General features: G+C 51.6%; 11 protein-coding genes across 11 annotated transcripts; 4 read left to right on the forward strand and 7 right to left on the reverse strand.

Moving 5' to 3' along the window:
* Window positions 1-538: 538 nt before the first annotated feature.
* BO97DRAFT_458445 (uncharacterized protein) lies at window positions 539-1,395 on the reverse strand (the record flags this gene model as incomplete). The annotated part of the gene is made up of 1 exon (XM_025699232.1): window positions 539-1,395. Exon 1 carries the CDS (start codon window positions 1,019-1,021, stop codon window positions 539-541), a length of 483 nt encoding a protein of 160 aa, XP_025548432.1. The 5' UTR covers window positions 1,022-1,395.
* A 308-nt stretch (window positions 1,396-1,703) lies between these two features.
* BO97DRAFT_427550 (uncharacterized protein) lies at window positions 1,704-2,101 on the forward strand (the record flags this gene model as incomplete). The annotated part of the gene is made up of 2 exons (XM_025697212.1): window positions 1,704-2,033; window positions 2,084-2,101. 2 exons carry the CDS (start codon window positions 1,704-1,706, stop codon window positions 2,099-2,101), a joined length of 348 nt encoding a protein of 115 aa, XP_025548433.1.
* A 41-nt stretch (window positions 2,102-2,142) lies between these two features.
* On the reverse strand, window positions 2,143-2,883 carry BO97DRAFT_352063 (cupin domain-containing protein; the record flags this gene model as incomplete). The annotated part of the gene is made up of 2 exons (XM_025692009.1): window positions 2,143-2,521; window positions 2,564-2,883. Coding segments are annotated over 2 exons (699 nt in total), but the record flags the coding sequence as incomplete, so codon positions are not given.
* Window positions 2,884-5,001: 2,118 nt separating this feature from the next.
* On the reverse strand, window positions 5,002-6,854 carry BO97DRAFT_171007 (glycoside hydrolase family 76 protein). Its single transcript, XM_025690307.1, has 3 exons — window positions 6,470-6,854; window positions 6,140-6,384; window positions 5,002-6,081 (listed from the first exon to the last, which is right to left on the reverse strand). Exons 1-3 carry the CDS (start codon window positions 6,570-6,572, stop codon window positions 5,047-5,049), a joined length of 1,383 nt encoding a protein of 460 aa, XP_025548435.1. The 5' UTR covers window positions 6,573-6,854; the 3' UTR covers window positions 5,002-5,046.
* Window positions 6,855-7,227: 373 nt separating this feature from the next.
* Window positions 7,228-8,167, reverse strand: BO97DRAFT_458460 (uncharacterized protein; the record flags this gene model as incomplete). The annotated part of the gene is made up of 4 exons (XM_025699233.1): window positions 7,228-7,424; window positions 7,468-7,613; window positions 7,643-7,891; window positions 8,032-8,167. 4 exons carry the CDS (start codon window positions 8,165-8,167, stop codon window positions 7,317-7,319), a joined length of 639 nt encoding a protein of 212 aa, XP_025548436.1. The 3' UTR covers window positions 7,228-7,316.
* Window positions 8,168-9,118: 951 nt separating this feature from the next.
* BO97DRAFT_427553 (uncharacterized protein) lies at window positions 9,119-11,333 on the forward strand (the record flags this gene model as incomplete). Its single annotated transcript, XM_025697213.1, has 3 exons — window positions 9,119-9,201; window positions 9,256-9,635; window positions 9,688-11,333. 3 exons carry the CDS (start codon window positions 9,119-9,121, stop codon window positions 11,331-11,333), a joined length of 2,109 nt encoding a protein of 702 aa, XP_025548437.1.
* A 271-nt stretch (window positions 11,334-11,604) lies between these two features.
* Window positions 11,605-12,102, forward strand: BO97DRAFT_427554 (uncharacterized protein; the record flags this gene model as incomplete). The annotated part of the gene is made up of 1 exon (XM_025697214.1): window positions 11,605-12,102. The coding sequence occupies one exon, from the start codon at window positions 11,605-11,607 to the stop codon at window positions 12,100-12,102; it is 498 nt and encodes a 165-aa protein (XP_025548438.1).
* Window positions 12,103-12,302: 200 nt separating this feature from the next.
* BO97DRAFT_331631 (uncharacterized protein) lies at window positions 12,303-12,800 on the reverse strand (the record flags this gene model as incomplete). The annotated part of the gene is made up of 1 exon (XM_025691349.1): window positions 12,303-12,800. A coding segment is annotated over one exon (498 nt), but the record flags the coding sequence as incomplete, so codon positions are not given.
* Window positions 12,801-13,785: 985 nt separating this feature from the next.
* Window positions 13,786-17,779, forward strand: BO97DRAFT_445569 (uncharacterized protein; the record flags this gene model as incomplete). The annotated part of the gene is made up of 3 exons (XM_025698560.1): window positions 13,786-14,095; window positions 14,179-14,420; window positions 14,471-17,779. 3 exons carry the CDS (start codon window positions 13,786-13,788, stop codon window positions 17,399-17,401), a joined length of 3,483 nt encoding a protein of 1,160 aa, XP_025548440.1. The 3' UTR covers window positions 17,402-17,779.
* On the reverse strand, window positions 17,486-17,891 carry BO97DRAFT_171020 (uncharacterized protein). The gene has a single exon (XM_025690308.1). The coding sequence runs from the start codon at window positions 17,831-17,833 to the stop codon at window positions 17,570-17,572; it is 264 nt and encodes an 87-aa protein (XP_025548441.1). The 5' UTR covers window positions 17,834-17,891; the 3' UTR covers window positions 17,486-17,569.
* Window positions 17,892-21,263: 3,372 nt separating this feature from the next.
* Window positions 21,264-22,670, reverse strand: BO97DRAFT_352143 (SMP-30/gluconolactonase/LRE family protein; the record flags this gene model as incomplete). Its single annotated transcript, XM_025692016.1, has 4 exons — window positions 21,264-21,567; window positions 21,629-21,866; window positions 21,920-22,479; window positions 22,537-22,670. 4 exons carry the CDS (start codon window positions 22,668-22,670, stop codon window positions 21,264-21,266), a joined length of 1,236 nt encoding a protein of 411 aa, XP_025548442.1.
* Window positions 22,671-23,199: the final 529 nt, after the last annotated feature.

The following is a 23,199-nucleotide window of genomic DNA, read 5'->3' on the forward strand; positions in this document are numbered from 1 at the left end:
GTTCTTTATCAGCCGATCTAAGATAGCAGCTGTTGCATTGTATTGACCAGATCTGGAGCTGAGGAAAGCCCAACTGAGGTGGCTACCATTATTGCAGACGAAAGTGACGCTGATTCTGTAGCGGATGGATGGTCCATTGTTTTTATCAAGTGCATGGATGCTAATTGACTCTTCCTGGTCCTGTCGGTACAAAATGCATAGTTGTCTGTGGCCGGCAGAAAGTGGCGAGACTAAGACACTACAAGAGCTTTGTGGTATGGATCTGACGATTGGGCCTACTTTGAAGCCAGGCTTGCTCAGCTCATCCGGTTTTGATATCTCAACACCTCTCGCTTGTGCATCTGTTTTTTTTTCTTATATCCGTGATGGTGATTTATCTTTCCACTCTCCCTTCCAAGCTACTGTACAGCCACCAGTTTGTAAAACAAGGTTTTCGACACCAAACAGACAACCAACAAGCTCCAGAGCTTTCCGAAGAATTAAAACAGGATCACTCGACCTTCCGAACCCCTCTCTCTCAAGTCCATCCCCAATCCACCTAAACCCCCAACCTCCCCCCTCGCAACCCCGAACCCCCCACAAAAACCGTCCCATCCCGCGCCCCCACAAACACATTCTCCCTCCCAACCTCAAAAACATAACCCGGCCCATCCAACCCCGAACAAAGCGGCCACCGCAGCGTAACAACCGTATAACGACCCGTAAACCCCGCGTCCCTGAGAAGCGCATCCGCCTCATCAACATCCATCTCAATCGGCCAAGGAATGACCGCACCCCCCAGCCACGATTCCGGGATGAACTCGACATCACCCCATTCGCCCCACATCCTGTCTCCTGTGGAGATCAACGCCGTAGCGTTGCTGTCGCCGTCGCCGACCCGGAAGACTGCTGTCAGGGAGGTTGTGGCCGTGGGACGGGGACTGAGGTCTGTGGCTTTTACTTCGTAGAGTTGGGCGTCGGGGTAGGTTTTTCTCATCAGGCGGACGGCGATGTTGATGTTGCCGAGGAAGCCTAGGATCATTTTCGATGGTAATACTCTTTTTTGGTTAGGCTAGGGGGTGAGGTGTGCGTCGCTATTCTGGTTGATGGGTGTTTTGGAATGAACTGGATTTCTAGGGAGGATGTTGTTTTTTGTTTGTCACGGGGTGATTGTGGTGATAGTGGCTTTCTTATAGTATGCTGGTGCTGGGCTGTACTGGAGCCTGGGTGTGTCTCACTTGTTGTGGGGCATGATGGATTTTAAAGGTGTTGGGGAGGCTGAGATTAATCTCCACTCGGCTGGGTTTGTTTTTCTCCCAGCAAGACACTTGCTTGCCGAGAGGCTATGCATGAAGTGATAGATTTGTTGGTTTTCTGCTTCATACTGATGAAATTTCGATGTTGCTCTTACGAATGTATTTTGGCTGGTTTATATACTTGAGTCGATGAGCGGGCTGGATCATACCCAAGGCCAATTAGCGCTTTTCGGAGTCGCTTCGACATGCCTGAGGCTCATATAGACACCACAAGACATCAGCTGAGGACATTTGCCACCAACATTGAGAAAAGACCAGCTGGGAGCAATGCACAGTTCGCAGACTGGAAATATCCCACTCGCAGTCAGGCCTAGTCATATCCATAGCTACAACTCAAGACAGAATGCCATGGGCTGATGGACAAGACAGTCCAGAAACAAACCCGCTATACGGTACCCGTTTCTTGGAATGGTTACCGCCGGGTTCCCCAATCTGTTCTTCACGTATGGGCCGCAGAGTCCCACCGCGAGGGCGAATGGCCCGGTGATCTCTGAGATCCAGAGCGAATGGATCATCAAGACCATGCTGTTTATGCGGGAACAGGGTCCTGCGACGATTGATGCTAGGCCCGAGATGGAGGCCGAATGGGCGCGTCGGACGAATGAAGCCTGTTACCGGACTCTGCTGTCGCGCAACCAAATCACCTGGTATATGGGAAGCAATGTGCCGGGCAAGCGACGGAAGGCGTTGAACTATATGGGCGGGCTGCCCAAGTACCAGGGATTCTTGGAGGAGTGTGTGCAGAGCAGCTGGTCTGGTTTATACTGCAGTAGTAGTAAAGTATGCAGCATTCAATCCTCAACTAGTAACGAGAACAAGAACAATTCAATTCAACCTCTCAATCAGATCACTCCCCAGCCTTGCCAGCAACAGGTTGGTCAACCCCATCACAACCCTCCCAAAACGCACCGATACCCCCCTTCCCCCCACAAACTGGATCCAGCTGCGGATTCTCGACCCCCCACACCGACTCAAAATCGCCGACATGCTCGCCTCCCTCGGCCCACCCCCAAGTAAATCCCCGGGGATACGCCCCCATCATCGTGAACCCCTCCACCTGCAACGCCGCGACGAACCCGCGGGGATCCTCCGCCTCAATCCGATGCGCACCTCCACCCGTCAAACACGTTGGCTCGAGACTCGCAGCAGCGTCATCGAAGGACTTATGCGCTACGCCCGCAGGGATCACGAAGCAATCGCCGACCTGAACCTGCATTTCAAACCCTCTGCCTTTCTCCTTGTTGGAGACATCACCACCACCACCACACCCATTTCCCTTCTCTTTGGGGTCGAGTTCATCCCGGGCGTGTTCCTGCATGTAAGGATCTAGATCCGAAACACCCCAGCGAATCGTCCCCGGCCCCGAAAGCACAACCATGACTTCGTGCGTGGCGGGGTGGTAGTGCGCTTTCTGGGTGCGGCCGTACGTCGTCACCCACTGCACGTCCCAGCCGTTCCGGGCGAAGGTGTCGTAGGCGAGGGCTGCATCCACGTGCCCGGTTTTGGTCAGGAAGGTGTTCTTGTAGTGGAGGAGGGGCTTGGGGGAGTTGGGGGTTAGGTTTGTTTTGGGGAGGGTATAGGATTTCGGTTATGGGGTTGTCATATTGAATTTTGGGGTATGTTGTTTGGAATTATGTTGAGGAGTTGTGGTGTGAATTTGCATGGTCTGAAGGTGTGAGTGGGCAATGCTTGGATTGTTTGACGATCATATTACACTGCGGATGCGGGGTGGACTAGTCAATAATGACAACACCGTGCTGTCATTTGTTGTAAGTGTATAACTACTAGGCTACGGGTAGCTTTCCGGTCGTCAGATAATGTATCTCCGGTTATTTAGCGTGTAGAAAGCAGGTGGTTCCGACTAGCTGCTGAGGTTTCGGGTGGATTAGGTGGGCTGGGAATCTGAAAGGAAAGGGGGTCCGGGGGTTCTCCCCGGGGATGCTTATACTTGGTTATAGGGTCGAGGTGCCTGGGAAGCTGAAAGAAAAGGGGGGTCCGGGGGTTCTCCCCCGGGACGCTTATTATGAGAGGGTAGTCGGCTAAGGAGCAACAACCGGCTGCGTAGCGCAGTGAATGACGCCCCCGGCCAGCGCCAACGTAGGCACCATCCAGGCCTAACCACACACCCCGGACACAATGCTTGCAACAACCCCGCAGCCTCGCGATCCCGCCCCGGATCGCCAAATTGCGGCACAATAACACCGCCATTCACAAAGCAAAAATCGACATAATTCGTGGATCCGGCTCGTAAAGCACATGCACCTCGAACCTGCGCCCCTCGCATCGACCTCCCGTTCCAGCACCCGACGAATCTCCTCATACACCTCCATCCACCCCCGCGGCACACTCTCATGCGGCCGCGATATCACCACCACGCCCGGCCTGATAAAACTGACTCGGCATTTAACATGCACATCATTAACATCCAGGCCCTTCCGACCAGGGAACCAGATAATCTTGCCGACGCCCAGCAAACGACGGAGCTCGTTCTTGATGAGCGTCCGCGAGACACCGAGGTTACGTTTTCCGTTAACGATGCTGCTTTCCGTCGCGAGCAGTGTGCCCTCGCCGTCGACGGCTAACGCGCTGCCCTCGAGTGAGAGGATCGGGGAGTCGACGCGCGTCACGGGTGACGGGGTGTTGTCGAGCTCGATTACGCGTTGCGCGAACGTCGCGTTTTCGTGCAGCTGCTGAGCGTCCATGACTAGCCAGTCGAGGTTGTCTGCGGCGCGGTCGTGGGATGATAGTTGCTCGCGTTTGCCCCATTTGCGGAAGCGGAAGTTCATGGCAAGCGGTTGCCTTCGGAGGGCTCGTCCGGCGCTCATCCGGCGCGGTGGACGTATACTGAGCCGGTGTCGCGGACCCAGAGGTGGTTTGTTGGGGGGGGATTGTGGTGATGGGGGGCGCTGGGGTCTGCCTGGCCGAGGGGTTTTCTGCGATGGCTTGCGTGATCAATTCCTGCGCTTTGGCGGTATCCTCGGGCTGGCCGAAGAGGCGCACCGGCTCGAAGGCTGCGATGGCGGTGGCTAGGTGTGCAATCTCTCTGCAGGCTGTCTCGTAGTATTCTTGTGCGATTAAGGATCTGGCTGGGAATTCTAGGATTGTGGCGACGTGCGGAGCGGTCTCGGCGGGATAGATGTATCGGTGGATACTATCCGTTGAGTTGGAGTGGCTGTTTTCCATCGCTTATTGACTTGGCTGTTGCAGTTATTAGCAGATGCGACAACAGTCACGTCTTGGATCTTACTTTGTGATGCTGAGGGTAGGTTTCTGCAACAATTCTCGGTGGCTATGCGTCTTCGAAAAGTGGTATCCCATATATCTGGACAGCCTTTGGCAGGTTTCAACGAACGATTGCGAGGGACAACATTCAGGTATAAAGATGCACGCCACTCCAGGAGACATAGAGCCACCATGCGGGGAAGGTCGGATAATAGTTCCGACCCTGCATATTATCCTATGAGACTTCAGACTCAATTGGCTATGTTTGACCAGAGAATAACATGAACTCCCTAAGTTCGGGCATTCCTTTTTGTTGGTAAGCGGCTTGGCTTCATTCTGAGCCGACTTTCATTTAGTCGAGGCCACGACACGCAAGAGTGCGAATGACTAAACCTTAATAGAGCAAGCGGCGCAGCGCATAGACATGATACATTAGTTGCATTGTTGTTCATATATACAAATATCTATAAGTGATTATTCAACACTGGAATGAGAAGAAACAGTTGTTTTGGAAAGTCGATGCTGAGTATCATTCAAACGCAATCATCCACACCAAGCTCCCGACCGCCATGCAGGTCAGAATGATGGTTACAAATGCAGCACCGACGCGGTCGCCGGTCGTGATTGCGCTCAACGTCTCCTCGTCGTTGGTGTCGTCCGAGGTGCCCGCGGACGGGTTACTGGTGCTGTTTCCGCCGGTGCTGGAGGTGAGCGGTGTCTCGGAGGAACTGACATACGGCAGCAGGGTAGCGACAAAGACACTGACGACGCTCATCTGCTCCTCGAGGCCGGACCAGCCGTCCCAGCTAGAATTCCAGCGTACGCCGCACGAACTGTTGGAGTAGCCGGTGCAAGAGGCGGCGGCGCCCTGGGCGGAGCCCTGCAGCTTGGGCAGGATGCGGGAGTAGGTCGAGGGGACGAGCATGGCGGTGAAGGACAGCCAGCTAGACAGCAAGCCCTTGAAGATGATCTCGTCGCGGTTGCAGACTTCAGTCGGCTCGCAGGTGACCTCAGACATGACGTTGCCGCCGTGTTTGGCCGGGAAGAAGGTGTCGAAGGTGACGTTGAGGAGGCCCTGGACGGCGGTGCTCCACTTGCTGCTGGTGCCGTTGGTGTAGTTGTACATGTAGGCCGCGCCGGCCAGGTACGCCCCGTAGTTGTACGTCCACTGGTTGTTGCCCTGCGTACTGCAGTCATTGGACGTGTCGGTTGAGTCGGCCACGTTCCACGTCGAGTTGCTCAACAACGGCGACGACGCCGACCAGTCCCAGATCTTCTCCGCCCATTGGTAGTACGTCTGGTTGCTGGTGTAGCGCGCCAGCCGCGCCGACAGCTGGAATAGCCCCGCATTTGAGATCGAGTTCTTCATCGTGTACCCGGACTCATACGACCACATCTGCCACCGCATGCCCCCGTCGCATGAGCTCGTGTCCCACCGTGGCACCTGCGTGTTGAACACCCCCTGCGCAAGCGCCAGCCACGAATACCCGTCGTCCGAGTTGGGGAAATTTAGCTCCGCCGCTGTCATCGCCGCCAGGCCCCAGAACATCTGGTCGTCGTTTCCCTAGATGTTGTCAGTGATGATTGTTGGCTTGGGTGGGTGCTTGGTGGGATTGCCGTACTAGCCAACTCGTATAGTTGGATGGCATGTAGTCGCAATCTCCAGCCTGCCATTGCATGCCTTGGATGACCTCTTGGTTGTATGTCGAGTCTTTGGTGTAGTGATAGTACTGGATCAAGGCCATGAACATAGCGCCGCCCTCCCACCAGGTGTCACTCAGTTTTCCGGGAATCTGCCCGGACTCGTTGCCATGGTAGTACGACATCATGCCGTACGCGGCGGTACTGGCAGCGTCTTTGATAGATTCTAATTATAATATTAGCCATACTAACTATCGATTGAAAGACCAGTCGTAACCGAGCCAAGCTGCATTCTTCATTTGGGGACATACGCTCGCTGCTGACTTCGATATCAATAGCCCGCGTTGCTTGCACAAGGACAAGCAGGACCAGCAAGCATCTCGTCCAGGAGACAGGATCCCACTGTTCCTTCATGATTTGCAGCTGTTATGCCTCCAATATGGAAGTTCTAGTTATCGACTTAGGGGCATCAGACTCCAACGACGACATTTTTGGATCGGAGTTTGAGCGGGCAGGGGAAAGTGGCGATCGGCCTAAATAAGCTCATCTCAGCGACGGGTTTGTGTGCTTAGCTGTCTGTCTCCTGGAAATATCCTAGCACCAATGCAGCCGAAGAGAAAGGCAGTAGTCGTCAGCGGCCACGAGGTATTGCTCGGCAGGCCCCACTGTTCCCGCTTGAGCAACGTGTTCGTCGTAGGCAGCAGAAGTAGATTCGCGAGATTAGGGCTAGGGGCAACGGAGTATTTATGCAGACAATCAATCAAGATTCGCCTGGATCAGGTGTTATGAGCTCGACACACCCCAGTTCGAGTCGGGTCAATCAAGCATCGAGAATGTCATCGCAACAAACATCCAGAGACATTCAGTCGTGCTCCACATCCGGGCTCGGCAGTGCCCGAGATTCATCATCGCCGAGCAATAGCCAATAATGCCAAGAGGAACTATCATCTCCAATGCTGTCAGTTTCTGTCCTAGACTCGAAGTCCGCTTCAGATAAGCCCTAACTTCAAGGAATTGTGAATGTTGCATCCCGCTGAGTCATTCAGATCGAATCTCTGCTAGATTCACTATACATAAATAAAGAATGCCCTGGCAGGACTTCGCTAACATAACTGTTAGTGTAGTCTGAAGACTGACAAATGGAATGCACTTGAACGTTCACGGTACATGTATAACCTTTCTAACGTCGAACCTATCTTTTGCCTCTGAATTGCTCCAAGGCAGCACATATCCGCGCTGATTGCTCACAACTCGCACACCGCTCTCCTTGGAAATCAGTGGTATGATGAGTGTGCCCGAACACCAAGACCTTCACGCCATCTGCGAATTGTGATAAGACATCAGTGCCAAAAGCAACACTCCAAGGGTTCTTAGCGTGTTGCGGACTCGACGTTCTCTGGAGTGAAGGAGCGTGGTGAGTCACGACCAGGACAGATTGTTTCTCCCTCCGCGTCTCTACCTTCCATTCTCCTGGTATATCAGACGCATGTCTTTCAATAACCAAGCGAGATATGACTCATGGCTTGCGTTATGGCCATTGATCGACCAGCCCTCGATCTTCTGGAAGTCCTTGACTTTGGACTGGACAATGTCCGTCAACTCAGATGGCACTTTCGACCAGAGTGTACAGCCAAGTATAGTGATATCACACCCTGGGACATCGAATCGCTTCTGGTGAAAGACAATCAATCGTCTATTTAGGGAGGGTTCTTGTTCGAGTTGTCTAGCCTTGTCTAGCCTTGTCTAGCCCTGCTGCGAAAGTCCCATTGTAGAACTCCTGATTTCCCAGTACGAGGAACACTAATTCATATCTGTCGGTCTGCTTCTAGGAAATCGCGATAGTCCTCATAATCTGCTAAGCGCCCAATATCACCCGCAAGGACCAGGTAGTCTGCACAAACGGGAATCTCATAAGACGCATACTGCTGACCAACCTCGAGATGGAGGTCAGAGAAAATCTGAAATGACACGAAGGACTGCTTCAAGAGAGACCATAACCTCAGGGGCATTGTTTTCCTTTGAGATGCAAGTACTGTACATCTGATAGGATGGGATTAACCCATCAAAATCGGTCGAGAGGGCCAATGAACAAACACACCCAGCGGTGAGGCGCACGTGACTAATGTTGCCAAGATCAGATTGATGCATTAAATGAGTTCAGTTGTAAATGAAAACAAGCCTTCTGACTATACTGACTACAGGGACTAGTACAGATGTATTTCACTACCTGTTCTTGTATCTATCTAGAGTGATCAGAGTTTTGCCGTTGATTGGACCCATAACCTTGAACCAATTGCCTTGCTTTATGTACGCCAGGCAGTTCGTTTCTAGTCAGACTCATTAGTAGCGTAACTAGTCAGATAGATCCTCCTTCTGCTCTTCGATCCTTCTTATCTCCATCCTTTTTAGAAGGCATCTGACTTCCATCACGATGATCAGCCATGGCTCTTTCCAGCGCAAGTCTCTCTGGAGGCCTCGCTCTCATTACGGTATAAGCGCATTTTCTCCGCTTTCCTCCCGCAAATCTAGGCAGCTGACTTCGTATAAAGTCATTCTGACGTTTATTTTTCAAAGAAGAGCATCCCGACCTGATTTCAGATGTCTTGTGCTCTTTGAGAAATTATAGAGTCTTGGCAGCTTGAACAGTTATTGCTCGTATTGCCCAAGATCTAGCCTGTTCGATCCCACCGTGATCTCGTAAACTCAGAACTTCATGGCTGGGTGTAACCTAGGAATGGGCTTACGTTTGCGAAACCCTGGAACTGGACCACACAAATCGTGCCTCGGTTCTGGTTTAGCTTAATTACCTTCATTTTCCATGTCTAAACACTCAGTCGGGTATTCTGGATATAAGAAATGGCTGTAGACACTATGTGCGCGTTCAAAGAATGGTAGAGAATGTGAGCCCATGCTACATGTCATGCTTTCGTGCTGTCTACCAATCGATCGTCAAATCGAAGATGGGCCCGAAAACCCTCCCTGAGTTTTGTGTAAACAATACTGGCGATCCGATGACCAGGGATTTTATCTCTGGGGTGACCATGTAAGTACTATCTAATATCGCCCATAGTGCGAATGGGGAGCTTACACCCGTTAGTCTACTTGCGTTGTTTGGAAAAGATGCGACAAACGTATTTCTGTCGCAGTCCGTGAGCGTCCTGGACTGGGTGCTGTTTGCTATAGCGCCCATGGGAGTCCCATTCGCAGTCTTAGCCGTGATACGTACGTCACAGATGCACTTTCTGAAGAGCCTGGCTGGACTCGCCGAAGATAAGCCCGCCCATGTAGAGAGAGACCTCATGTCCTCCACCTCCAGTGAGGTCTCCGAAATATGGGACGGCAAAAAGGTCGTCAGGGTCATTGCTCCTTCCCGGGTTTCGGAACTCTTTTTCACCGGATTTGATGCTAGTCAGCTTTCATATGGGTTCTTTACGGCACATGATGCTAAGTTCGGTGCTCGAATCTTGGAGAGGAAACGTAAGCCTGAACACACACATACGAATTCACCATCATATTAACAGTCTCAAAGACCAGTGGTCAACCGACTGGGATTGGGAATTCCAGCTCTGGGAACAGAACCTTGACCAGCAGCAAAGACTTGCGGCGGCTGAACGGTGTTACCCACCTAATCTTATGCTCAACTTGGGCCCTTATCGACGGCTCCCCTGGCTATGGGCTTTCACCATCTTGGGTCTCGTACTGCAAGCTGCCGTCATCGTCATGATTGCTCTTGCAACCTTCTACCCCCCGATGAGAGAGTGTTTCCAAACCCCTCCTTGGTCACTGTATGTCTTCACAATTGGCACAGCTATTCTTGTCTTTGGCCTGGTAGTATGCGCTTCGGCTATCGACAAGGCCTCTCGGGATGTACTGTGGAAGCCAACACGCCCGAATATGCTTGTCATCTGGCTTCAAGAAGGCACCGAAGAAGATCCGACGGAGTCCTACGTGATTACCAAACGCATCTGCACAGAAGTTGTTTCGTCGCACCGCCCGCGCGGGATGACTCCCCATGTGCCATTTTCCCCCCTGATCATCCTCTCCATCGCCGTGGGATACCTCCTGCAAGCGATCTCCCTCCCGAAGCTGCACTGGCCTCCACAGGCACTGCAATTTCTAACTACAATGGTCATGTTTTTCTGTCGGAGCGTTCTGCGCCGCCAGGACCAGCCTGATTGCACGAAAAAGATCAATACAGGCTCGTGCAAGGATTGGGTCGCCAAGATGTGTCTCCTCGACCCTCAGCGGCTCTATGGGCCTGCCATGCTTGGTGGTGATCCAGACTTGACCTGGAAGCTGTCCTCATTCGAAGTTAGCGGGAGTGACAGTGCTAATTTTCGCGGCTGTCGGTGCGCCCAGGATTTGTTGGGAATCCGGCAGTTTCTGGCTTGCACGTCTCGGGACAATGGTCTGCATACTGAGTTGGCCCGCTCTCTTGCGCAAGCAATCAGTGAAGTGTCGCAGAGTCCGGCAATTGACATGAGCGCTATTGCAGGCGATGGAATCGACCGCTGGGCTTGGGACCTGGAAGTTCAGGTAGACAACCAGGCACCTGAGCCTCTGGAACTCACGCTTGTAAAAGGTAAAGCCTGGGAGGCAACTGCACAAGAGCTGGATGCTCTGGTCTCATTACTGCTGTCCGGCATTAATCTGAAAGATGCAAAAGTTCCCAAGCTCAGTACATTGATTATCGGCCACAGCTCAGTGGATATCGAAATGTACTTGAGACGCAGGCAATCGTACAGCAACGTTGGGCTATACCAGATTCCGCCGCAGGATCCCTCAGAAGGCCTCAGCATCACGATTGACAAAGACGTGCTTCTCGGGATCAACAATATCACTGAAGATATAAGAGAAGAAGAGAACCAGGACGAGGTTACCTTCAAGATTAGCAGAGTCAGTGACCAAGATCAACTTGAAAGCCGGTCTGGTGCGAAACTAGTACGAATTGCAAGGGTTCCAGTGGGCCAGCTCTATGCTCAGCATGTCTTTATTTGTTTTATGTGGGCCGTCGGCAAAGCGCTTGCGGCAAAGGGAGTCAGTCTACGGTCAGATTCTGCCATTGAATCCCTGCTTCGCAAAGTGGAATTCACGGGGCTCGGTGACTGTGATTTTGCGCGACTGGCCGTGGCAGTGCCTCTTTCTTGGTATAGACTACTGCCAACCCCGGCGTAGTGTCTAGGGACAAGCATTGTCGGAATGCGGCCATAGTTCTCTCAAACTTCTTCCTAAAATCTTACGCCGCAGCCGTTAGATTCCGCTGAATAGGATGGTTGGCCCAATCGTCCAAGCCAAGATGCTAGGGCTAAATCGCCCTGAATCTAACTTGATCTAGATACCAGTAGGCAAACACTCTGACAGCGCTGGTTTTGGACAGTATATTAACCCGACCACTCTTTCACTCCATTACAACTCAATATTTGGTACTACTCAGGGACCCGACAAAATGTTGCTTGCAGCTCTGGGGCTAATCTCTACGTTCCTACTTGCCTTCCGTCTATTGTTCTCCGGCCCGAAGCAGGTCTTCAGCTCGAAGCCAGTGTCCAGGTCAACGGAAGCACGACCAGACATGGCCAATGTGACCCTCGACTTAGAAGATCCATCACCGCCTGAGCCCTTCATAGGTTTATGCGGGGATAGTCTCAACGATGACAGCTACTGGCTGGACTTCGGGGTCGGGTCTGAGATCAGCGTGTTAGGGTTCCCTTTCAGGGCAGAAAATATCTGCTGCGGGGGGTCTCGAAGGTGGAGATCGACTTCCTCGGGCTGGGCAGCTACTGGTGGCGTCTGGGTGTTACATTGTACGCGGGCAAAAGCCGCTCGGAAAGGGGCTTCCAGAAACCACATTGCAGCTACGATGGAGGAACGGTGCCAGGTGATTGAGAAACTTGGCGGTGTATTCTATGCCAACCCTAGGGACTGTCTTCATCTCGATTTACCATGATAGTTGTGATTTCTATAAGGTGAGCAATATGCTGATCGTATTTGATTCATCCTTGCCTGTTCCGTGGCAATTTGGCGAAACGGCGAATCACTGGCCCCAGAAAGCCAGAAACACATCCTAACTGTATATACAAATCCTCGAATCGTCGCTACAAACCCCATTCCACCTCCCAGGACATGCAAAACTCAGAGTATCTATCTCCTCTTCTTCCTCGAAACAAAGAACCTTTTCTTCAGCCCCGTCCACCTCACCCCCTCAAGAAAAAGCCCATTTTCCACCATCAGGTTCACAAACGTCCTATCCTCACCAAGCATCACTAGATCAATCCCCAGTAATCCCGCCAGAGTAGACGCAACCTGCTGACTGGCACTGACCCGGATCAAATCCCCACTTCTCGGCCGCTTACTGCTGATGCGACACCCGAACTTCTCTCTCTCTTCCAAGCACTTGTCAATCATCTGTTCGATTGTTTCCGTTCGACCATCGACGTCGATCCTGGTCCTCTTGATGATCTCCGCCTCTTCGCGCGTGAAGTACGGCCGCCCGATGTAAGACGGGTCGCCTATCTTGCCCAGCCGCTTCTGGGATGCGGGACTAGAGTCGAAATTCTCGAGGTCGTAGAGCAGGACGTGGATTCGGTACCACAGTGTTGGGGAGATGCATCCGCGCTTTAGGTCGGATATGGTGGTCTTTGGGAGGGTGGATGCGAGATGGTCGGCGAAGTTTGCGTCCTTGAGGGCTGCGATGATGGTTGTTTGGAGGGTGAAGTTTGTGAACATGTTTGTGGAAGAGGGGACCTTGGTTATGGACCTTTATGAGGAGGGGTTGGTTTTCGAAGAAGGGACTCGATCCTGAGAATGGAATGAATTCTGGGAAGGGACTGGATTGAGAAATGGATTGATTACTGAGGTTTTCCTGAGAAGAGGTCATCTATAAAAAGTCGAATGGTGACTCAAGCCTGGAGATTTCCTCCGGATTGATGACAGGCTGACGGCAACTTCAACCTCATCATTACCCTATAGTAGTGCTACAGCCAAGCTACTTGTTCTTCCGTGTCTCTCAGCTGTGCACCCCTCTCTGACTTGGTTTATTATATGTGATCTGCATGATTGGCATCGGAATTGTCGCTCTCGTACCATTATCACTGGGGATGATCCTCAAGCTTTACTCAGGTTTCGTACTAAAACTGATAGCTTGACAGCAGTCACCCATGACAACCTGCTCCAAGTATGACCATGTCAATCGCGCACACTTGAGAAGGTAAGAGCAGATGAAGCTTGAGAGGGGTACAAAGAACAACGCGAAGATTCTTGAAAGATGGGAAAGAAAGTAAATAAGTATGAGGACTCGCGAGTTGTTTCGGCTCGCTGCCTGAGGCATGAGTGGGTAGGAGGCCCATCAGCCAATCACCCCATACTCTAAAGATTATGTATAGCTTCGTGTTCCTGGCTTGGCGGAATCTCACCATCACCCACGCCTCCACCAGGTCTCATTGGCGGGGATGAGCGGAGATGAAGGATGCAAATCCCCGTCGGCTAATGATAAGCCCCAGCCCCAGCCACTTGGGTCTGTCCTTCAGCCTTGCATGCATGGAGAAAAAGATATTTTAGCGAGCCTCCCCGCACCTGGGCTGCCCCGTTCGACTTTTGCCCAAGGAAGAGAGGATGCGCTCAGAACTGCAAAATGGTCTTCTGCACTTGTTGGCCTTTCCAGAAGACAGAGAAAACCAAAGCTTCCAGCCATAGTCCAGTTACACTTACTGAACCGTATGCTCACTCAGAAGAGAAGCATTCAATTTCAACTAAAAACCCGACCGGCGAAGACATCGCAGAGACACCAAACGCGGAGGATACCACGGATCCTCCGATCCAGCTTGGCGCGGGGGATATCTGGTACCACGCTTATGAGAACCTCAAGAATGATGAGAATACGCGAGAGTTGGTGGAAGAGTATGAAAGGATTCTCCAGCAGAAACTGGAAAAGAACAATGTTGGTATGTTGGCGAAAGATTCAAGCAAAATAATTACTATTTCGCACAGGCTTCTCTTCTGACCCTTGAGCCTTATTATTGTATAGGGAGCAGCAGCACATCCGTGGTACAGAAGCTGGCGGACCTGAGCGATGGAGATCGTGAAGCACTCTTCAACGCACTGATCCAACAGGGCGTGGAGAAGACCGAGAAATCGGCGGATCGAAGGAGGACAATGACCATCATCGCAACTTCGGTTCAGAGAACCCAGTCGGTCGTGAGCTCAGCCTTATTGGCCTATCCTCCGGCCTCGATTGCATGGGGGATGACTTGTCTTCTTCTTGGCCCGGTATGAGACCGATCTGACAGGGATCATCGACGCATGTCTGACGGCTTCAGGTCTTCACACATACGGCGCAGCAGGTCGAAGCAAGACAATCCGGACTGAAGTATGTCATCTCACGATTTCCATGGTATGTCCGGCTCATCGATCTTCTCAATTCGGAGACTTGGAAAACTCCAAGCGTATTGCAAGGGCTCAAGGGACATATACAAAGTGAGATTATCGGCCTCTACACGAAGTTGATCGAGTACCAGCTGCAAAGCTTTCGATCATATTACCACCCGGTCTCTAGCTTCGGGAAGAACCTGGTCAAATGGGACGATTGGGAGGGAATGGTGCAGAGCATCAAAGATATGGAAACACAATTTCATGAGTACATTTCGGCGTACACTACTAGTGCCGCCCAGGAATTCTTCAGAAGTATGGCGTCGGCCATCGAAGAACAGACTGATCTTCTGAGGCATATCGGGGAGTCCACCGACAGACAAACGACTCTACTGGAGGATCAGAAGAAAGCAGCGGCTGTGAAGCAGAAAGAGAACTTGATGATGAAATACAAGCCGGATCCATCGCGTTTCAGCCTCGAGATCTATGAGGACTACGTGGGCCAACTTGCTCGTCCATACAATGGCACGGGGAAAGGGGTGCTCGAGCATGAAAGATTCAGCGCGTGGGTCAGTGGTGACGAAGGGATCCTTGTGCTCGCAGCACACCCTGGAACAGGAAAGTCGGTTCTTGCCAAATATCTGGTGGAGAAAATGTCGGAGTCCAGTCCAATCACGGTCTGCTCCTTTTTCTTCAAGGACAATAACAACAAAGGACAGAATAAGCCACGAGTTGCGCTTTCCAAAATTCTCTACGAGGCCATCAAGAACTGTAATCAACTGACAGCGGCGGTGGAGGACAAAGCAAACAGACTGGACAGCCATGAAATTCATCCCCACTCCAGAGTGTACTGGGATCTCCTGGATGCTGTGACTCACAGCACTCCCTCCAGGAGACTGATTCTCGTTATCGACGCACTCGATGAATGTGACTCGGAGCAGAGACGGGCTCTTCTACAGGCGTTGAGGGACTACCGATTGCTCTATCCAACGTCGAAGATAAAGATTCTTCTCACCACTCGTCCTATGCCAAATATCCTAGAAATGTTTGCGGGCTCTCTTCTGAACATGGATGACGACCCGGTGTGCCGAGAACTCATCAATCGTGACATTATAGCTGTTTCCAAGCTACGCCTGGAGAGATTTGCTGAAGGCAAGGAGATATGGGAAAGTACAAAACGGGTATTTCTAGATCGGATCACCGCCGGCAATGACCGCACATACCTTTACGTGGATTTGATGTTTAAATACCTCGAACAGCAAGGTCGACAACGCAACAGCAAGATATGGGACCAGAAGTTTCGAGAATCTCCGACCGACTTGAGGGAAGCCTATGCAACTCTGCTGAGTGGCGTTTCGGCAGATCACAGAACTGAAGTCAGGAGAATGCTAGAGATCGTGATGGCAGCCTCTAGGCCCCTTACCTTGCAGGAAATGGACGTCGCCCTCGCGCTTCACGACGCTGACCATGATTATGAAACAGAAGACGACTTGTGCTCTTCCTCGTCGGAGATGTTCAAGAATTGGGTCCTTGAAGTTTGTGGATTTTTCCTTGATATCTACAACGGAAGAATCTACTTCATCCACCTGACTGCGAAAGAGCATCTCTTCTCTACCGAGGATCGGCCGACCTGGCTAGACGCTTTTACAATCGAAGCTTGTCACCGGACATTGGCAAAAAGCTGTCTAGCTTATTTCTCATTGCCATTCATACAGCAGGAGGGATTCATGAATATCAAGGAATTCATACAGGCCGATGACTTGGATCAGCAGCTCTGTGTCGAGAAATGCGAACGCCAGTCCGAGTTTGGAAACTACGCTTTTACCCAATGGGTCGTGCACTCAAGTAACTCTTATGGAGTTGAAGAGCCTGATTTGGAACCGAACCTCTTCACTCGCTTCCAAAACTTGCACCCTGAGTTTCCGCTGACTCTCGCCATGGCAATTTTCTGCTACTCGAGAGCATCTTCCGAAGTGGAAGCGCGAGTTTTTGTTAATGCTTTGCCATCTGGGTATCCTAGAAGGATTGAAATCATATCCCTCCTAGCCAAATCCTTCAGTTTCAGATGCGTAACCGGCGTTAGTGGACTCCTGGAGCTCGACTATGCCGTTGAACTAGGAAAGCAAACCGTGGACGAAACCCCGCAGGACGATCCAATGCTTGCATCCAGACTCGAAATCGTTGCTAAGTGTCTCCATGCAAAAGCTCGAATGACAGGATCCGTTTCTACGCTTGATGAAGCCATTCAAATCGCCAATAGGATGGTGGACCTGATCCCCGCTGGAGATCCATGTCTTAGCATGGCTCTGCACCTTCGCAGCAAAGTATTGATAGAGCGCTCTCGTCAAGCGAAGGGCAATCTAGACGATGTGAACACAGCAATTCAGGACTTGACACAGGCTCTAGATATAACCACGGACGACAAGCGGCGTAGCATTGTTCTGAATACTCTTTCGTTATGCTTCTATAAAAGGTACAGGGAAACTGATCGAATCGAAGAACTTGACGAGGCGATCGCAACAGCCGAGGAGTCGATCAGTTTAAACGGCAGTCTGGCCTCCGCTAACAACGTCGCTCTCTTCCTACGAATCAAATACAAAGCCACTGGAAACATCGAGGACCTCGATCGTGCTGTTGAGGAGGCCAGAAAGGCAGTTACGATGTCCAGCTCCAAGGACCGATCCCTCGCCTTTACCAATCTCGCTTCCATCCTAGAAGCTCGGTTTGACCTGACAAAGGATATCAACAATCTGCATCACGCTGTCGTGGCGGCCCAGAGCTCGGTGGATGCGATTCCAAAAGAACATTACATGTATCCGGCCAAACTGAAGCGGTTACAGCGACTTCGGAATCGACAAGACGAGCTGATGCAATCCGACTGAGATTTTCAAGGCAGACTGGTTATAGAATTCCAGAAACATTTTCTATCATTGCACAGGCCGTATCGATGCAGAGAAGCTCTCTACCTCTCGCTATCGAACGGGAGAATCTGTTCTCCGGGCACGCAAGGAAGGGGAATGTGGTAGTCATTTGTCATGTCGGTCGAAAGACTAATATGATATGATGAATGAATGAATGATTGATTGATTGATTCTAAGGACAAAGACGACCAGAGACTCAGCTGGAGGTCTTAAATACATGATGCGTAGGAAGGAGCCATGGAAGGCGCGAGGCCGCGGTGGCAGCCCTGCGGCCATCCGACAGTGACAAGAGAGAAGGCATAAGGGAAGACAAAAGGCTGGGATATCAAGATAGAGGATGATACTCATGCTCATCAGGATTCTATGCGGGATCGGAGTTAGTGAAGAAGCCATTTAGGGCTACCCTACCCACTGAATGTGTACAATGTCATCTACCTCCTAAAGAATTAACAACGATACCCAAGACCTGCTTAGATGCCTGATAGATATTGATCATCGCCATAATCCACTATCCACTATCGCCCACAACTCGGTCAGAAACTACTTGGTGGTGATACGCCGCTTCAACTGCCCGTTGTCCTTCCCTTCTTGCTCGCACAGCGCTTTCGACAAGATGCCTGTTGTGTCGACAAGCTTCCATTGGACAACTCGACCAATGAAGACTCCACCAGCGACTTCTTCCCAGCATCGACGACCGTCTTCCACACCAGCAGTGGAAAGCCTCGTTCCGACGTCATGCTCTAGAACGCGATCCCGAGCAACGACATAGCCATAGCGAAGACATCCGCACTCATGGGATCATGCACCTGGCCCAGTAAGACCTCTGTCACAGCATCAGCAAACCACAAATGTCGATCGGTAACTATTCCTCGAACCAACGTACCTCGTGCAAGATACCCCACCGTCCCAGCACTGCCGCGTATCTCATGGGCCGGGAGTCACACGATCCAGATCCGAGAGCAAGACGCGCATATCCCCCGTCTCGTTCCACCCGCACACCATATTCGCGAGCTTGATGTCGCGATGCGCGGAGCCTGCCCATGCAGCTGCACCAGCCCCTCCCACATCTGCAGCATGATGAGCCAGTAGGCGCCGCTGCTCGCGGTCTTTGGGGGTTAGCATACCCGCCCACGACTGCAGACTCCCCTGCAGCCGCGGCAGGATCAGCACGTAATCTGCGTGTCGCTCGGCTGCGCGATGGTCACTGTCACCAAGCATCGGAGCCGGTAGTCCCCGCTGAGTATGTCCATCATCTGCGCTTCCCAGAGCAGGTGCACGCGGTGCGAGCTCGACCTTGACGGCGACGTCGAGTGGCTGGTCGGCGGCGGCGCTGTGGGATGTGCCGGGGTAGACGAGACCGCTGGCGCCGCGGCCTAGGATGTCTGTCTCGTTAGTCGATTTCGAGGCGGTAGGCGTCTGTGAAGATGGTCGTTTGGTCTGGGTCTTCGTTTCCTTGTATCCGCAACGACAGGACCCGTGCCAGGAGGGTCGCGAGTGTCGCTGCTTGGAGGGTGGAGTCTATGCGGGAGGCTTGGTGGGTGGTAGAGTTTCTGGTATACGTCCCAGGATGTGAGGAAGTCGGGGAATTTGGATTGCTGGCGCTCGCTGTTGGAGGAGCGATTGGGTGGCTCTGGGAGAGCTGAGGTCCACGGTGGGAATTCTATCTGTCCAAGCAGTAGTAGGGATATATGCAGATGCCGATGGGGATCTGGAATATCCACGAGGGTGATGGAGCTGTCATGCTGGCTGGCGGGTGAAGAGATGGCCTTGTCTTGTTGGCGTAGTTCGAATTCCTCATTCGAGGATCGGTTTCATATAGCAGACGCTGACAATGGCATGGCAGGCACAGGTGTGTATGCTTACGCTTTCATTGACACTAGAACGCAATCATTGGCGTTTATCTGCAGGAAGACTACTAAGGGGCACTTGCAATTTGTCCGCCGGCAAGAGATTATCGTTCTCAGGATGTAGCACCTGATGCTCTCAAGCTACTGGATTGAAGTAATGCTTCTAACAGAAGCATATAGCCCTCGTCTCATCTACCCGATATCAGTGTCTTTGGCGACTCATGCACTGTCCCTAGCAAGCATGGGTGAAACATACAGCGTGCTGCTAGCATGAGAAAGAAATTATTGTTTATTGCATGAGGCAATCCTAGTCTCCGGTGGAGTTAGATAATGGTGCTTTGTCACATACCAACCAGGGCAAGCTGGTTGACTCGGTAACTGGAATGGTAGAGAGGCGATGCAGAATACTTATTACCTTGCACTTATCTTTTCTACACAGTCCATGACACCTTGGACAACCATGCTTCTATACTGGAAAACAATTCAGCCTCTTGTATTGATACTTCTCTGCGTGCTGGTAGCCGCACTTCCTCTGGACCCTGCAAGACATCGTGGTAAACGAGAGGTGAGCTGGAAATTTTGGAAGAAACGCGGACACTGGCCTGCTGACTGGGTAGCGGACACAGACTATAGATGCTGCGCTCAATGATGCGCTTGATGCTATTAGTGACCAAATATCCAACATTACGGGGCTCGAGGTTTCCAGCGAACTCAAGACGGTAGGCACTGCCCTCCACAACAAAACCTTGAGAGATGCAGCTAACAGGGAGATAAAATAGGATTTATTTAAATGAAGTGCTCACACTGGTCCGCTTCTGGATACAAATACAGAGTCTTATCTGCACCTGCACGGGCCGAATAAATAGACTGCCAACAGACAGGGGAGAGAAAGAAGGATAGGATAGGAAAAGATAGCAACAGTGAAAGATAGATAGCGAATGTTGTGTATCACGTTACGGGGAGAGGTGAATTGTTGGTATCTCGGAAGATGCTGACTCTACTCATAAACTGGGCCAGCAGAGATGCGCCTTTGTTACTCGCGGGAAGCAACCCGGGTCTCTTATGTGCTGTGAGCATAGCGATACCCTGTGTGGGGGAGCATGACAATATGGCTTGCTTAGCGTGAATTCCTGGAATGGCTCCTTGATTTCCTCAGTGGCATCGCTGGAATTACAGGGCATTGCTTAGCCGTATGTATGAAGCTTGATATCTATAGACGTCTGGCACTTACTATAACCACCACTCTGTAACACGATCTAGGACACTTCTGAGGTTATATTACCCTCTTCTAATCCTTCTCGGCGCAGCCTTTGAGTGACCAAGGGCCATGCTCCTCTTCCTCGCAATGCTGCAGCCAGCTCTTCTGCTAACCCTCGTCTGCGTTCTGGCAGTTGCACTGCCCGTACCTCCCGAAGAGCAACATGGCAAGCGACAGGTGAGTTTCGCGGCTAGCAGGACATAGAGAAGGAAGGTCTTGCTAATTAATGATCCGTGCCCGGAGGTGGTTCGCGAGCTTGGCGATGTTTATACAGCAGCCGGAAGAGATGGACTAGCTCGGGGTGTCAAGTCGGCCGCGTTGATGCAAATAGATGTGTACAAATTTCGTGTGAGCGACACGGTGCTAGTTTGGTATCTTCGGTAGTGACTATCTCAATTCCTTTCCTGTCATCGCCGATGCAGAAGTTGATTAGTGGATCGACTCTTCTCATTGTCTTGTGCTGTTGACGAAAATGTAAAATATTCTTGTCATGGCGTTAGGACATCGTCTTCAGATATGTACATGATAGATAGAGAACTTCACCAGATATCGCATGGAAGCTCAGTACCTCACTAAAGTACAAAGCCGGTAAATAAACACATTCGCGCTCCCTAAGCAATAAACCTGACAGCCACGAGAATGTACAGACAGACAAGGGCATTAATCATTCCGCGTTAGTCACATTACTGATCATGCGAGGGTCGTCCTGTACATCGACCTATTTCAACTCCTGGCCCGCTAGCTCCCACTCGACCTTACTGATGCCCCCATTCCCCATCAACCACAGCGTCTTCAGCTCCGGACCCGTCCAGGCAAAGTTCTGCACCGTGTAGTTCGTCTGGATAGTGAAAAGCAACTCCCCAGAGGGATCTATGACGTCAACTCCGTAGCCACAGCCGGTGACGATGTAGCCATTCGCTGCAACCTTCAGACCATCGGGGACGAAACCTGGTGCCATGTAGACAGGCCGTTTGTTGTAGGCGTGGGCGCCATCTTGACTAACATCAAAGGCATAGATGGTCCTAGTGAGTGTTAGCATTCTTGGATTCAGTCATGGCAAAAGCACAATATCACAGATATTACCTGCGATGAGTCGTGTTGAATGTACTGCCTGGATGGCCGTATTTCGGGTCAATTGGGGCGCTGATAGCAGCTGTGTCGCTGATGTAGACGATGGAGCCATCGGGAGTGAAGGCGACCCCGTTGGGCTGGCCTAGGCTGTCATCGACTACGACGACCGCGCCGGATGACGTGTTATACCGGTAGCTGGCAGCTGGCAGCTGGGGCGGTGTGTCGGTGAGATCGTTGAACCAAGAGTATTCTGCCATGTATGAGCAAACATGAACATGGAAAACTGCAGCGAATCAGACTCACGAGGATCCGTGAACCAGATATCTCCGGTCTTGGGATGAACGGCAACATCGTCGACCGTATTAAAGTAGTATCCAAAGTAGTTGTTCACCAGGCTGACTGTCTTGTTGGTCTCTGGGTCCAGGGTCCTCAATCCCACACGCTGCTCGGACCCTCCGATGGAATTGTTGCCCCCCGAAGCGCCCCAGATGATCTTACCGTTGTGGAAAGTGCCACCATTGGGAGCATAGACTGGTGGATCAGAAAGGAACTCAGATAGCGTCGGAGGGTCCTGGTTCAGGTCGACCACAAGCTGCGGCAGGTAGCCGGTAGGAGGAGCCAGCTGCGACAAATACAGCTTGTTTTGTGACGCTACGTAGACAGGTGCCTCATGCACAGCCTCGTTGACCGCAAAGATGTACTCGTAGCTAGGGTTGGAGCCCAAAGCCGCGAGGCCTTTTTCTTTGTTGTATACAACAAAATCAGCCGACTTGATGTCGTTCAATTTGGTACCGTTGGCTACAGTTGTGTCACCGAAAGTAGTAACCGCGTCCATTGTGGTTACATTGCGGAAGAAATGATAGCTATTCACGTCTCAAATTAAGGTTTTATATTTGGAGTGTTTGTCATAAGTCACTCACGGTAGGACGTTGCCATAATGATTGACACACACCACGGAGGGACCGCACTCTTCTGAGATGGGTTCTGTGACTCCTGTTTGTGCACGGGCCAATCCAGTGGAAAGGGAGACTAAAGATAGAAGAATTAAATGCATGATAACTACCGGACGAGACGATGAGAATGGCAATCCCAGATATGTGATGGTATCCGACTGAATGGCATTGAAGCTGAAAATGTATGGCGGATCAAAGCCGGTACTTATAGATGCGTCGCAGACATCCGAGAACGGAGAAGCGGTCACCGAAAAAGGGGAAAGGTGCCTGCGCAAGACCGGTGAACCAAGTTCTCCATATCCGAGAGAAAACCGTGTGGAGGAAGGACCAAGTATGGGCGACTGGCCCGACTTGGCGGGGTGAACGATCTGGAAAACTGGAAGAGCCTAGAGGAAGCCTCGGCTGCGGAGATTGTGGCGAGCGACCGGCCTCGCGGTTCGCCCGACCCTCTGAAGCTATACACCCAAGCTAACCACAACGCAGCAAGGGCTCGGACTATCACGGGTCTCCGACTGAGGGGATGGGAACAACTCGACTCAAGTGAGCTGGTGGTTGTTCGGAGAATCTCCGATCCAGGTAAAAGAGACGATCCGCTGCCAAGGCAAGCCCGCGACATCCCTTGCAGAGCCC

Source organism: Aspergillus homomorphus, assembly GCF_003184865.1.
Source record: "Aspergillus homomorphus CBS 101889 unplaced genomic scaffold BO97scaffold_39, whole genome shotgun sequence".
Classification (NCBI taxonomy): Eukaryota; Fungi; Ascomycota; class Eurotiomycetes; order Eurotiales; family Aspergillaceae; genus Aspergillus; species Aspergillus homomorphus.

Coding starts and splice junctions, on each gene's coding strand:
- BO97DRAFT_171007 (XM_025690307.1), bottom strand. CDS start 6,572: ATGAAGGAACAGTGGGATCCTGTCTCCTGGACGAGATGCTTGCTGGTC. Junction 6,385..6,469: donor TATCGAAGTCAGCAGCGAGC/GTATGTCCCCAA, acceptor TATTATAATTAG/AATCTATCAAAGACGCTGCC. Junction 6,082..6,139: donor CCAACTATACGAGTTGGCTA/GTACGGCAATCC, acceptor GACAACATCTAG/GGAAACGACGACCAGATGTT.
- BO97DRAFT_171020 (XM_025690308.1), bottom strand. CDS start 17,833: ATGGCTTCTTCACTAACTCCGATCCCGCATAGAATCCTGATGAGCATG.